Source organism: Amblyomma americanum, chromosome 3 (genome assembly GCF_052857255.1).
Source record: "Amblyomma americanum isolate KBUSLIRL-KWMA chromosome 3, ASM5285725v1, whole genome shotgun sequence".
In the NCBI taxonomy this organism is placed as follows: domain Eukaryota; kingdom Metazoa; phylum Arthropoda; class Arachnida; order Ixodida; family Ixodidae; genus Amblyomma; species Amblyomma americanum.
In genome coordinates, this window is record NC_135499.1 from 200,238,073 (window position 1) to 200,253,645 (window position 15,573).

General features: G+C 48.6%; 1 protein-coding gene across 2 annotated transcripts in view; it reads right to left on the reverse strand.

Annotated features, from left to right (window-relative positions):
* LOC144125874 (uncharacterized) overlaps positions 1-15,573 on the reverse strand; it is a 131,866-nt gene that overhangs the window by 97,960 nt on the left and 18,333 nt on the right. Inside the window, exons 1-2 of one of the 2 annotated variants that reach the window (XM_077659623.1) lie at positions 11,483-11,797; positions 3,046-3,243 (exon numbers count right to left, since the gene is read on the reverse strand). In XM_077659623.1, the coding sequence (XP_077515749.1) occupies positions 3,046-3,075 (30 nt within the window). In that variant the 5' untranslated portion in view covers positions 3,076-3,243; positions 11,483-11,797. Of the gene's footprint in view, positions 1-3,045; positions 3,244-11,482; positions 11,798-15,573 lie in introns of those variants that run through there. The other variant, XM_077659622.1, reaches the window with a different exon arrangement.

The window sequence follows — 15,573 nt, forward strand, 5'->3', positions numbered from 1 at the left end:
GCGATAATGTAGTTGCAGTACTGTGTACAACGGAAACGCACGGCAAGTTTAAGCAATGACACTGTTAAATGAGATTAGCTAAAAATGCAAAAAAAAATGTGAGAGCATGCGGAGAAGTTTTCTGTGATGACACATATTGTAATAAAGCTTTTTATGGTATTGTACCTCTGCAAGAGGAAAATCGCACGTGGTTAGCAAAACGCAGCAGGCTCAAATCACGGAGACTTTTAGCAGTCACTACCAATGCTGCTGATCTTTAGGACAATAATAATAATAATTGGTTTTTTGGGGAAAGGAAATGGCGCATTATCTGTCCCACATATCGGCGGGAACCGGAACCGCACCGTAAGGGAAGGAATAAAGGAGGGAGTGAAAGAAGAATGGAAGAAAGAGGTACCGTAGTGGAGGGTTCCGGAGTAATTTCGACCACCTGGGGATCTTTAAAGGAAATAAGCAATGAAATAAAGGTCGCTTGTAAATGTTTTCAATGATGCTTAGAAATGATGTTAAGGGTCCTTCACACTAAGTATGAGTCTCCGGAACTGAGCCGGCAATTTATTATGAATTTTCAAACATTGTTTTTCAAAATTCACGCGCCGATTGGCGTTCTCGTAGTGACGGATTTTGCAACTAAAAGCGTCAAAATAGACGTCACTAGTTCCGTGACGTCGCCAGGTCACCACACGCTCTCATTCGCTGGAGCCACGGCAGCCACGACGTCACGGGCACACTTCCGGTAGCCGTGAAAGTCGTCTGCTCATGCCGCCGCGTGAGCCTCTCGGGCAAGCGCGAGCCAGGCCACTGCCTTCGCGCATATGGTTTCAATTTACCTCTGTCGGCTTTATCTGCCGTGAGTTCCGGAGCCACCCACAGTGTCTTTTTTGTCCGTAACAACAGACGACAAACAAAAGAATTCGACGCGTGCCGCAATCCAGAAAGGCGAAGAGAGACCGTGGAGACGCTGCCGATGCTGCTGCTGGGACGCTGGGTGCGACAACCGGAAGTTGCAAACTGAACGTCAGCGGATGACATGTTCATAGGCGGGGCCCAGTCCCAGACCTGTTTTTTTTATTTTTTTCTGGTGCCCGCGTGTACAAGTTGAGGGAGGAGAGGAGGAGCGTAATTTTTAATCGTATATATCTTGGTTGTTATTGATGCTAGCTCAAAAATTCTTGCACTGGGGTAACGAGTGATCGAATGCCTATCTATAGTCTGCTTTATGTAACCGAAAATAATTTATTGCATAGTCCCTTTAACGTGCACTGACATCGCACAGCACACGGGTGCCTTAGCGTTTTGCCTCCATAAAAACGCAGCCACCGCGGTCGGGTTCGGACCCGGTAGAGAGAGAGAGAGAGAAATAACGTTTATTAGCACCCGTCAAAAGGATGATGGGTATCCGAGGCGCCGCTCGGTCCCAGCCATGTCCTCCCCCTCAGCCGTCGACCGAGATCTCCTGGATCTCAGCAGCGGCCAAGGCGAGACGGATGACTTCACGTTGTTGATTGTCGTCCTCGTTGTGAAGCAGTGCCTACCAGGACTCATCCGTTCTATAAAGTTGTCCAAAGCTCTTACATGTCCCTATCATATGGATCATGTCCGCTATGCCGTCGCAACGTTTGCACCTGGGGCTGAAAATCTCCGGGTGCCACTTGCTATAAAGCTGAGGGTCAGGGAATACTCCGGTTTGTAGCTTGCGTCAAGCAACCTCTTTGTTTTTGGTTGGCTGCTTACTTGCTTTCGGAAGTACCGCTCTGCTTAATTTGTAATGGTTCTAGAAAATTTGACGCGGGCTGAATTTCAGCCACAGCAGTACGAGTGTTGGCCGGCAGTCCATCACTGGCAGAACCGGTAGCGCTCATTTGGACACCCGCGCGCCAAGGGTTGCGGGGAAACGAGAAAGTGCACGCACTGGCCCGAGCATTAGCTACCTTCCGGGATCCCAGTGGCGTCTTGTGCACGCACAACCCCATCCCCCTCGCGCGATGAGGAGCTCCTACAGTTCGAAACCGGGAACTCCGGATCAGTAGCCGAGCGATGGTTAGGTCGCTCGGCTACTGATCCAGAGTTCCCGTGTTCGAGCCCGACCGCGGCGGCTGCGTTTTTATGGAGGAAAAACGCTAAGGCACCCGTGTGCTATGCGATGCCAGTGCACGTTAAAGATCCCCAGTTGGTCGAAATTACTCCGGAGCCCTCCACTACTGCACCTCTTTCTTCCTTTCTTCTTTAACTCTCTCCTTTATCCCTTCCCTTACGGCGCGGTTCAGGTGTCCGCCGATATGTGGAACAGATACTGCGCCATTTCCTTTCCCCCAAAAACCAATTATTATTATTGTCCTAAAGATCAGCAGCATTGTTAGTGACTGCCAAAAGTCTCCGTGATTTCAGCCTGCCGCGTTTGCTAACCGCGCGCGATTTTCCTCTTGCAGAGTACAAAACCATAAAAAGCTTCATTACGATATGTGCCATCACAGAAAACTTTTCCGTCATGCTCTCATATTTTTTTTGCATTTTTCTGTAATTTCACTTAACAGTTCCAGTGCTTAAACGTGCCGTGCGTTTCCCTTGTACACAGTACAGCAACTCCCTTATGTCCCCTCAACTCTTTCATTTCATTTCTCCATTCTGCCTGCTATCCTTTATTTCCGCTGCCCCAGCTCAGGTGCTTCAGTATCGATGGCAGATTCCGGGGCTAGCAAAAATCTTTTGCTTTCTTTTTACTATTATTTTAATAAAAATAAACAACTACCACCACCACCATTATCGCTCACTTCTGCGTCCCTGTATGAAGTGCGGCGTAGCGTATCGCCCTCAAAAGTGGAGTGGCGACCGCTAACCCCCGCAAGCAGCAGTCAGGGCTGACGGTGCCGACTCTCATTATGATGCGATATATAACAACGTTGGGCGTGGGGCGTCGCACAACGGTGCTGTAACGTGCATCGGCGTTTTTCTTCTTTTTCTTTTCAATGCGACACGATGATTCCGGCGTCATTGCGCCGCGTTTGTTCGTCAGAGTAGGAGGAGGAGGAGAGAGCGTCGACTCACGGCGATTAGGGCCAGTCCGTCGAGTCGCATGCCTCGCTGGGGCGGCGCTTGCGTGCGGGCGGGACCTCGTCGAGCCTCACGAGAGGACCGCGGCCGCCACAGACCGGAGGCCGCTGCTGCGCTGCCGCTGGGCGATGCTGGGGCTGCTGCGGGCTGCACAGCTGCCGGCCGGCGTCGGCCGAGGCATGGGACGAGCCGCTGCGAAGGACACCCCACAGATGGTATCACAAATGAGGGCCGATGGGACAGTGGGTATCGCATGAGTAATAATAATAATTGGTTTCTTGGGTAAAGGAAATGGCGCAGTATCTGTCTCATATATCTTTGGACACCTGAACCGCGCCGTAAGGGAAGGATAAAGGAAGGAGTGAAAGAAGAAAGGAAGAAAGAGGTGCTGTAGTGGAGGGCTCCGGAATAATTTCTACCACCTGGGGATCTTTAACGTGCGCTGACATCGCAAAGCACACGGGCGCCTTAGCGTTTTGCCTCCATAAAACGCAGCCGCCGCGGTCGGGTTCGAACCCGGGAACTCCGGATCAGTAGCCAAGCGCCCGATCCGGAGTTCCCACCGTTTTATGGACACCCGCTGCGGTGGCTCAGTGGTTAAGGCACTCGTTACTGAGCCGGAGTACCCGGGTTCGAACCCGACCACGGCAGCTACGTTTCGATGGAGGTGAAACGCAAAAGGGGCACGTGTGCTGTGCAATGTCAGTACGCGTTAAATTAGACCGCACACCTACACTACGGCACCTATTTCTTCTTTCACTCCCTCCTTATTCCTTCCCTTACGGCGCACAGGTTAAGGTGTCCACCGAGATATATGAGACAGGTATGCGTAATTTCCTTTCCTCAGACCCAATTTTTTTCCTCGAGTCACGCCATAGAGTTTCACGCAAGAAATACCAAAGAATTTGCACCGTAACAGTTCAGCCATAATGGGAACGGTAAAAATTAAATACGTGTTAACAATTTGTATGGCGTCCTGGATGCACACTGCCCTGAAAACAAGGCTATACCTTGCCGCACCCGCTACGCTCTAAACACAACGGCTGTGCGAAAGTCACATCGACCTATAAGCCAGGTGGACGCGAGCACGTAGCCTGGAAGCCATAGGCTGTTAATCATATTTCTTTTTACTGTCTGCTACTTGCTCCTGGTGTTTCTGTACGCAATACTGGCGCCGACTGGACACGGGTATTGATATGACATTGAATAGCCTTTTGATTTCTCATTTGTTTCTAAAAGATTTTGTTGCCTCTTGGAGCCACAGAATTTGTGTATAACTGTCACCGCAAGCAAATGAAACACTGTTCAAGCATCGAAGTGCGCTGACAGGCGAACGTGTGGAATTCTGCGGACATACTGTGCCTGTGTGAAAGCGCTTCAGTAGCGCATTTGTGCACCAGGCTACCATGTTTCGAAATTCTAACGCCTCGAGCAAGCAAACTTACGTCGAGAAATTACACGCCGTGCTACTTCTGGCGCGAATGGTGCGGCTAACCTCTGCGATGTGCGAGGCACCAGCGCAATCTGTTTTCTCACACAAGCGGTTGAATTTACCCCACAAGCTTCGCTGCCTTCTTTTAATCGGAGTGAACTATATATCTCAATGTCATAAGCAGGAAAATATTGATAATCCAAAAATAAATGAAAGGAATACAGGAAAAGATGTGGGTTATGATAAAAAAAACATAGCCCTACGATGCTGAATATAGAAAGTCACAACGACGACCGATGCCAGCTATATTGTGCTCCATGTGCTACTGCTATTCCTGTGCTGGATACGCTGCCATATTTGTGCTTCCGACAGATAAAATAGTGACTTTTCCCCCGTAGTCTTGGTGTAAAAAGAAACGAATGGCGGACTTAAAGACTTCGCCAATGCTTACCACAATAACGAGGGGTGCCTACTTCGCTGCCAAGAGTCTCTGGAGCCGACGAAGGTCAGTAAGCAAGGTGCTTCATTTTATTCAGTAGAGATTAGTTGGAACATATTACTTACGACGTTAATGTAACAGGCGTGGCAATAAGCGACGAATATCTGCAAATAAGCTTGAATGGTGCATCCACTTGATGAGATAGTCCAACCCAAAAAACGATACTCGGTAGTATTTTAGCATTTTCGTAAAAAAAAAAAAAATCCGTTGTGAATTTAATGAAACCCCTTGTATGTTTTGTCTCACAAAATGATGCCGCATTTTTGAAGTTATAGCTGGATTTCAGGCAATAAGGGCCCATATTGTAATGATTTTCACGCACGAGAATAGCTCGTCATAGGTCAATGTCATGCACTTCTTTTTCATGATAGGATACGACACGACAGCCAAGGTGCAAGGCAATCGCGATATTTTCTGATGTAGAAAGATCCTCATGAATTGTACTCATAATTAATTTCTGCCAGTTCTCTGGCTTCCACAGCTTCTGCATTACTTTTGTGAGACGGAGGCAGTCTGGTATTTTTAAGAACTTTTGTCAAGGATGATGCCGTCACAGAGGACCATAAAATGACAGTGAATAAAGATGACAAAAGGAGTTTTGCTCGTTTTGATGCGGGTAGAGCTTATCGCGAGTCGTTCTGTTCCAATTGTGCCCGGTTATAAATAGATCAGGCAACGAAGCAAACGCTTACATTGAATGAAGTGGGAGAGAAATCCTTTATTTCAGGTTTGACTGACTACACGCCTGTCAAACAATTAAGCGTATAGCTGTCGAATATTAGCAAGTTGCTGCGTGATAGCTGGGTCGTTACCTAGACCTCATGCGCATTCTGACCTCATGCACAAAACTGAGACCCGCCGCAGTGGCTCAGTGGTTAGGGCGCTCGGCTACTGATCCGGAGTTCCCGGGTTCGAACCCGACCGCGGCGGCTGCGTTTTTATGGAGGCAAAACGCTAAGGCGCCCGTGTGCTGTGCGGTGTCAGTGCACGTTAATGATCCCCAGGTTGTCGAAATTATTCCGGAGCCCTCCAATAGGGCACCTCTCTCTTCCTTTCTTTCACTCCCTCCTTTATCCTTTCCCTTACGGTGCGGTTCAGGTGTCCGCCGATATATGAGACAGATACTGCGCCATTTCCTCCCCCCCCCCCAAAAAAGAAAACAATTTCTACTACGGGAAAAAGGAACTGCATGCATCTCGAGATCGTACGTCTCTTATATCGAACACTGTCTCCCATAGTTACCTCAAACTCACAAGAAATAAGAACATCTTGTGGTACACACGCTCAAGTATGCACGCACACGTGCACACAACATATCTCTGAGCTGCATCTCTACTTACGTGAACAACACGCGCATAATCTTCGAGGTACGAACCAGCTTATCTGGAACGAGATACAATGATCGAGGAAGTACGACGAGGCCGTATTGACTGCGTGTTGCCCAGTGCTCACGAGTAACAAGCTACTGTGTACGCGCACAACTGCGATCGACTCCGCAAAACTTCCCGAATGTTCTTTTCCCGTGAGCAAGTTCTCAGCCAGCCACTTTAAAGAATCGAATTCTCCTCCGTTTTTTTTTCTTTCTCTTTTGGCACCGGGCGTTTCTTTGCTGCGCCTCTGGAGGCGAGCGTTGATCCCCCTGGAATTGTTTCCAGGCACTGTGCGGTGATTGGTGGCTGACGTGAGAGGCAGCTTCGAATGGCGCGGTGGTTGCCTCCTCGCCTGACGACGGCCGCATTGCGGAATGATTGATTCCCAATAGCGCGCACACCACTGGGGGACAGCAAAGGTGCCGCGCTAACGATCGCACGAAAAGCCTACTGCTAACCACAAAGCACACGCAGGCTTCCATGAGCTTTTTGCTGGCGAACCGTCAACAGTCATGCGCAACTTGGTTTAGGTTTGGTTTATTGGGGTTTAATGTCCCCAAACGACTCAGGCTATGAGGGACGCCGTAGTGAAGGGCTCCAGAAATTTCGACCACCCGGGGTTCTTTAACGTTCACAGACATCGCACAGTGCACGGGCCTCTAGAATTTCGCCTTCATCGAAATTCGACCGCCGGAGCCGGGATCGAACCCGTGTCTTTCGGGTCAGCAGCCGAGCGCCACAACCACTGAGCCACTGCGGCGGCCTAGTCATGTACAAGGGCCCACAAAAGTTTTCGGTGCAAGAAAATTACAACAAATGTTAATTTCTGAGCAGTTTCAGCATGCATCCACGAACTGATGGATTATCCGCGTACTTTCCTCGCGAACTGACGGATTATCTGCGTACTTTCCTCCGCGAACAGCACGATGCACTTCTCAAAGCCTGGCTTTGCTTCTATGCGTAGCGAGAAAAATTCAGGCTTTTCGTGATTTCGGCGTCCCGAAAACTTTTGTGGTCAGCTGTTGATTGGCGATGACTGTCGGTAGCGAAAATAGCTGCTGTGGCCACTGAAATTAAATAATATTTTCCTTATCTCTTTGCGCATCATTAAGAAATTTGTTTTCCTCATTTAATGTTCGATTGTCTCGCTACAGAAAGTAGTAGTAGTGAGCATTAGATCTCTTTTTGGCGGCTCATCGACTGTAGCACACATTTCGTGGTACGAAATTACGATAATTGGAAGAACTCCAAAAACAAACGGTGTAAATTCGTGGCAGTGAGCTGGTTCGGGGCATCGACGGCCTGCTTTATGCCAGTGAAGTTGGCAGTATAAGCGAGAAAGGAAGTGGCAACCAGTTGCCCGGAAAAGATTGTACTGTGACCATTAGAACAACTCTAATGGAGAAATACACAACAAACTTATCCCTACGCGGAAGTTTCACCGGCTTCGGCTAGCGGGTTATACTCGTGAACCACTGCCAGAAAAGTACGCTCAAATTCAATCTTGGAAGAAATGTGTTTCTGTCTTATCTTGTGAGGAACTTCTTTGCCAGGTTGGACGGGTAAGAAGCAAAGACAAAGCGTTGTCCAGAACATTCGCTCTGGAAGGAAAATTCGGTCGCGCGCCATGCCCCAACGCGCTGGGGCAGTCGCCAGACCTGGGCAGCAATTCAATTGCCGCCGAACCTCGACTGCAGCCCCAGTAAAGATTAGAAGGAGTGCTGCTGCGTGGGGCCGAATTCAATCTCACCCCGCCCTCGGGCGATTCCCTTACGCTCATCTGAATACGCCATTAGATGGGTTTAAGAACAGCTGGCGTTGTGGCTCGTAGTGCGGGAATATAGCGGCGCTATCAGACTAATTGGTTCAAGCTTCGGTCCGAAACAAATTTCTCTTTTTATAGCATCAAAGATTTTAACAATCTGAGCAACATTCGCAGGAAGCCGTGGGACAGCGTTGTGGTAGACTTAAGTTCAGGCTGTTTTCCTCGTTACTGTACCGTATCATCTTCACATAATCTCCTAAGATTGACTTATGAGAGGCCTGCATGAGAGTTTCTAGCCCGTGTGCTCATCGCTTAGGCAAGCTAACGGGAGCTGCTTCGCCGCATTTTGCCTGGTCTAATGTATCGCGGATGGAATTGAACTGGGTGGCTAATGAGCCCGCGCTTAGGTTTCAGAATGGCGGAAAACATGCGTAAGCGAGCTAGGGCAACAGAGCAACAGAGGGCAGTTTCTCAGCAACACTTGTCGCTCTCACCAAATTCAATGAATGGGAAGCGCGCAGTGAACGTCGAACTCAAGGGTTGGCTGAAAATTTTGATTATCTGCCTATGAGAGAGGGGAAAAAGTGAGCTCGGAATTCGATGTCGCAAGAATGACCTAAGTTCAGATTAGGTGACCAAGAATTAACCGTAATCGCTACTGACATAAGCATACTTTCCTGCATTTTAGTAATACAACTTCTCTCATTTATTAGTTTAAGACCACGATTTCACCTTCTAAATAACTAAACCGACGGGCATGATCCACGCTTTTAGAATTCGATTCAAGAAAATGCTGTAAAAATCACGCTTCTCTGAAATCGTCGTTGGCCTTAACTCTAATAAAATTATCACAATTTTAGGGACTCTTCTGTTTGTAATTACAACCGTAAATTTTCTCATTCTGCATTTAATATAATTACTGACTACTGTAAGTGTGCGTGCTTGTTATTTGCAACCCCGGCAGAGGGAAGAAAAGCGGCCAGAGAAAAGTGGGGGAACTGCTGGCTTTGTCGTGAGAGTTTCACACTTACGCAGAGTGTCTGTACTCTTTCACATACAGTGAGACTGGCTTCCGATAGGCGTGGGAAGAGTTAACCGCCGCAACTTTTCCCCGCGTCAGCCATCCCCATACAACCCCTGTCACATATGCCATATTTTTTCTAAAAAATATGACAGCTATCACGACATCGAAGCTATCACGACATCAACATTTCACCCTTCAATCCTCAGGCTGACTTGTTCAAATACTTTGTTTTCCGCGCAGTATAGGAATTCGAAACTCCTTTTTTGTCCCTACTCGCGCTTTGCCTTTGAAACAATTTTAGGATTCTGCGATTTGTAGCTGACACTTTTTTTTACTGTGCGTTTCCTTCTATTTTCACAGTATTTAATATGCTGCTGAATTTTTCGGTTGGTTAGCGCATTTTTGATCTCCTCATGCCGGCGCCTAACTCGAGGCTGCAATATGTTCAAATAAATAAATAAACGAATGAAGATGTCCGGAACAGCAGGGGATACCAAAAGGCCGACTAACAGGTTTCTCAGCATTTGTACCTGCACGCTACTTTTCGGTATTCTTACGACATGCGGCCGAGTTCCTGCTTTTAGCGAGCGTTCTAAGCAAGAAGAGCAAGACTAGTCGAGAACTCCGAAATCAAGACCGCTGTTAGATGCACGAACTCAAAGTTTAGATGAAATAGTACGGGATGGTTGCTGAGACGCTGTTTGGTTGATGTTGCTTTCCAAATATGAAGTGGTGCGCATATACGCCGAGACATTGGCTACGAGTCGGAAGTTGAATGATGGCTAGTGATGAAGTGAATACTTCGAAACGGAAACCGAAAAGGAGCTCGATTGAGTACAGTCACCCGGGTTCGAACCCGACCGCGGCGGCTGCGTTTTTATGGAGGAAAAACGCTAGGGCGCCCGTGTGCTGTGCGATGTCAGTGCACGTTAAAGATCCCCAGGTGGTCGAAATTATTCCGGAGCCCTCCACTACGGTACCTATTCTTCCTTTCTTTCACTCCCTCCTTTATCCCTTCCCTTACGGCGCGGTTCAGGTGTCCAACTATATATGAGACACATACTGCGCCATTTACTTTCCCCCAAAACCAATTAATATTATTATTGAGTACAGTCGCACTGTTGCCAAAATAACTGAAGAGGTGACGTAAAGGCGCGATGCTTGTCGAAAATGCGTCATTCGACAATTTCTTCCTCTTCTAGAAGCAACGAAAACCTACCAGCACCATGTGCATCCTCCGCTCCTTTGTTATTTGCAGACTGCAGAAACCATGGGTGGCTATGTAGGATCGACGATGGTTACGGATGGTTATGAACATTTTCTAAGACCTGGCCTTTGATGTTGCCACCGGCCAGATATGCGTTTCGCTGATGCGCCAAATATTTAGAGCCCTTCGATTGCGGGTTTTATATTTTTTTTCCAGAACTCGGAGGGTAAAAATGGGGCGATATTTCTTGAGCTCAGATTCGGGTACAAATCAGGTTATTCAGCAAAAAGTTCTGTAATTCGGGGCTTTTCGAAATAATTTCTTGCAGCAAATCACAGTTTGCTATTAGCGCTCGTTTTGGGTGCGGGACATAAGATTCTGAACATTATGCTCATTATTTTTCGCAAGCAGCGTGGAAATAGAAGGAGCACAAAAGAACTATTTACGAAATGAGAAATTCATCTTTTATTTATTGCAGCTATTTTGTCGCGTACGCTCACATCTCCTCCACAGCACTTCTGCACCCTGCAAAACGTACCTGCTTTCGTACACTCTGAAAACATTCATTAAACATCGAAGCGACCATTTTAAGCACACATTATCCTTGCAGCAAGACGTCGTTAGCGCGTGTAGCGTTTGATACATTGATTCCAATAATATATTCTGGTCAGTAACGGTGTTTTGGCCTCTCGTTTCCAAAAACACAGTATCGATCTTATCCTCAATTTCAACCGCATCATAATCATCAAGCGTTAAATAGGTTTAAAATCATCAGTTAACTGAAAACACAGCTTCGGAAGATGCATAAAATAGCCATTAAATTTCATGGTCTAGAAAACTATGTTCACTAAAAGGCTCATTTCCGGGTAGAAATTGGGTTTAATTAAACCTACCTTTCAGAAATATTTTCGGAATGCAAGAATCGAGTAAAATCGAGTTTTACCCGAAAACTAAAGGCCCTAAATATAGTGAGCGTTGACTGGCACAAAACAACGATGGCAGAATTCGAGGTGACGCATGCTTTCCCTTCGCACTGAAGCTAAAAATTACAATTGGTCTTTAAATGCACGCTTCGTACTCCCGCAATAATAAATCGCCTCCTTCCAATGCAGCTCGTAACCGTCATCCACCTACCGTGGCTGCCGACGCGAAGCAAGCTGTCCCGAGCAGCTACTCTCTCTCCCAACGTCGTTGACAGTTGAGCAGTCAGTGGAACGCCGCTGGAGCAACAGCAGCAGCAGCAGCAGTAGCAGCGGCAGCCAGCAAATTTAGCAGCCGCGTCAACTTCCGCTGCACACGGGAGCGCAACACAGAGCCACGTTCGAAGCGAGCAAAGCGAGCGATCAACAGGTCTCCTCCGCGTCTTTCAAGGAGCTGCGGCCCGTGAGAGTCGCGGCGCCACCGCAGCAGATCCTCGGGGGTTCGTGTGGCGCGGGACTCGGAAGGAATGCGGAGAGAGAGCGGAGCGGGCGCGCTCCGTGCGCTCTACTCTCACTAACTGCGGCGGCCGACTCCTGAGCAGCGGCGGCAGCGGCGTTTAGCCTCTCCGGCGCATCCTTTTTTCTGCTCCGCTCCTTCCACGAGTGGGATGCAGCGGGCCGGATCCTCCCGGCGCTCCCGCGCGTCCCGAGGAGCGCGCGCACGAGCGCCCGGGGAAAGGGGAACGGGCCCGTAGAGGAGGAGGAGGGGACGGGAGAGGGCGAAAGCGCATGCGCCTCGTACTACACCCGTGCGTACTACGCGAGGAGCCCACCGGCAGGTTCCTGGGCCGCCCTGCGCCACGCTGGGACTTCGCCCCCGCAGGTTCTTTCGCCGCGGCATTTGCTCGAGCGTAGCCGCTCGGAATTCTTTCCCTTGTGCTTTCCTCTCCTATCTGTCTCTCACTCTTCTTGCCCTCCGGTGACTGGACTTGGCTGACGTCGACGCAGGGTGCAGGTACATGCATTAGTCAACTGCTTGGCGTCGCGCTGTGCCACGCCGGCAGGCGACGAGCCGGTGGTGTGAATGGCTCAGCTTCTCCTCGTGCGATGAAGCTGCTTCCCTTCGCTTGGTAACCGCGCCGCAACGGAACAATTCCTCGGGCACATGATGCGGCACGAAGCGGAGCTCGCCTCGCTTTCGGCTTCCGCGTTGATGATGCCTTCTCAGACGTCCTAATTGCAACGGTTGTTAAGGGGCGGGGATTCAAAAGGCGTGCACGTGTGCTTGTGGGGAGCTATGTGTGGAAGCGGCGCCGTCTAGCTGAGCGCGGGCAAAGTTTCCGGGGCGTTTTATTTTTGATGACGGAAAATGAACGCGCGTTCTCACGCTTGAATGAAGCTGGTCTTTAACACTGCGGAGCAGTGCGTCTGCCGCCGTTTGCGTTGTTCCCTCTGAAAGACTTGAAAATTCGGTGGTTGGCGTCCCATGCAGCTTTTTCCGTTACTTTACTATTTAGCTTTATAATTTTACTAGAGCAGGCCCATGGCCCTTGAACACTGAATGAAGTATGCTTTTCAGAATACTACTTTCGGGATTGGCCGCAAACAGAACTTGATTGCAACACAGTAGTATGTGATGAGTACGTACTCTTGTATGCCAAATTACCTCTGAAGTTTAAGATATGTTTACGAAAGGAAGAAAATTTCAGAAGGGTCAATAGCTCATATTTTTCTCAATCCTTCTTCGAACCCCCTTCCTGCCGAAGAAAAGAGAAAATAAGAAAAAACGAGACAAGACAACGACAATAAAAGGCATTTCAGTGGTTCAATACGGGTAGGCCAGGGCTGAGCCTAGTAAGATATTTCCCGAAGAGAAATCTCCAATAAAAAACTGCCAGACGAACTTGATGAAATGGGGATGAGTTCAATAACCATGCGGGTTAAACACCTCACTCAGAGGGGAGCGCAGTGAAGCAGCCTTAAGCGTGACGAATTTAGAAACGCTTATGTCTCCAAGAGTAAACGGAGGGCTCTTAAAGCTGCCCTGAAACATTCTGCAAAAAAATTGACCGTACGCATGTGGTGCTGAAGGACGCTGCCTCATGAATCTCCGCCCACTAGAATTTTTTTTTTACTGCGTTTGAGAGAAGCTGAATTATCGGCAATCGAAATTTACTGTTCGCCCCCCTTCGCCTTTTTCCTTCTTCTCCCGGGATTCGTATAAGCACGTCCAAAGCTCGCACTCTGTCGGCCCCACCCCAGTGAAACGTAATTCTTGACGTAATCATGCCGTGTTTTGTGCTTTTCACTTTTTTTATTTGCCGTTCGAGGCAGCTACTTTCTGTCATGGCGTACGTGATCGGCCGGGCGGCTGGCACTGCCAGGTAGCACTTCATCTGCTCCTTGAGGCCGGGGAATGACCTTGAACGACTTTCAGCCCAATCATGTTAGCCGTGTATGACCATATGGAGTACAGTTATGGTGTTGAACCCTTGACCCCTGACTTTGACCCATGACCATTAATTGACCTTTGACCTCTGATCTTTGGCCTCTGACCTTGAGTTGACCTTTTGACCTTTGAGTTGACCTTAAGAACATCCGATGGGGTAATGTGAAGCCACGCGATGACATCCGATGGGAGTGTCGTAAGACCATGTGATACCACGTCATACCCACGTGGTCGTGTGAGTACATACAGAACGGCTGTCACGAGCGTGCGGCGGAGCTGCCATGGACGAGCCTCAGACGCTTAGCAAGTGTCCATGCTTTTCGCTGAATTCCAGGGTTAGCCAAGTTAAGGCACTGCCAGTTTTTATGACGTAATCCAGAAGGCGTTCCGGAGCATGTTCTCTTGCTCCGCGAACGCGTGCCTCAATAAACGAATAAAATTCGAATCCTTAGTTTGTATTGGCTGAGACACACTTTGTGCTGCACGGATTCGTGCGTCTGCTCCGAATTGCCGATTGTAATGCGTCAATAGATTCTGTTTCGGCGTGGTTGCTGCCTGGCGTTCATGTGTCGCCTCAAGGTTCCTGACGAATGGCCGTTTCTAAACGTAGACGCTTTGCACGAAGAGATTGCGAGCAAGTCGGTGGAACGAGCAACTCAACATTACAGCGTGATTATACTGCTCGCGGAGGCGTAATATTTAGCTCAGATCTTCATGAGAAGACGATCTAACGACTCGACGAGTTATTTGCGATGTTCGGACAGTGTTTAATTATGTCTCAGTTTTTTCATTTTCATCCTGCCGGTATAAAAAAATTTGTTTTGGTATATCGCAAACTTTTCTCGGATATGAAGGTCTGCGAAAAGCTTATGAATGTGGTCGCAACTGGCAGCCACGCAAACCTCAGCATTCGGGGAATTTTCGGTTCGTTAAAAGCACGAAAATGCGGCTATTTCTTCCTGAAAGTGTCGTTATTTCGCAGGCACTCAAAGGAAAATAGAGGGAAAAAAAGCGCGATACTTCGTAGCACTTATTGCATAAAGGCCAGTATTGATGCTTCCGCGCTAACCAAAATGCTAAATGCCAGATTCACAAATCTTGTCGTCTGTATTCGTACACAAGACAATTCAGCAATTTTCCGGCCAGCGCCCGCTGGCCAATGACGTTCCATACGCGGCAACAATGTCTGAGATTGCAACCAATGATGAACTAGTGCCGTTCGAAAGTACTCTCTAGTGCTCTAAGACGAAACCACGGCCTCGCTATTGCTAGGGTGTACTAGTCGGAGAGGCGGGTGATCAGGATAGTATTGAATCGGGGGGAAATATTCTCTATACTATAGCGTCCCCCGTCCCTGATTGCTATCGACTAGAGGCCAGCTGAGCGCTTACCATTTGAACTCCCTTTCTTTGCTTCGCATCTATACAGAAAGCACGCACCATGTGTTCCTGAGAAGCCTACCGTTAGAGTTATTCCGACAGCGTTTGTTTAAGGTTTCTTGATACAACACGAGAAGGAGAGCCGCCGCAACAACAGTCACGAGAGGCCTCCTGCCGCAGGAGAGCAAATTTTCGGCTTAGCCCTCAGCACACAGACGTCTCTTCGTTACCCGCCCGAACAAAGGCCATTGGATACACTGACACACGCGTCCTTAAAAGCCTCTTCGTTTTCCATTTGCCTTAAGACGAACAAGACTTTTGAACTTCACCCGGAGCACTCACTTCCGCCATTTCGCCGACAGGCCACCTCGAGCTGTCAATTCAACCGCCACACGCAATTCATAGCGCTTTTACCTTTTCTTTATTTTTTTTCTCCCGTGCGGACAGGTTTTGAAGCCCCGCCGACGGCTCGCGTCC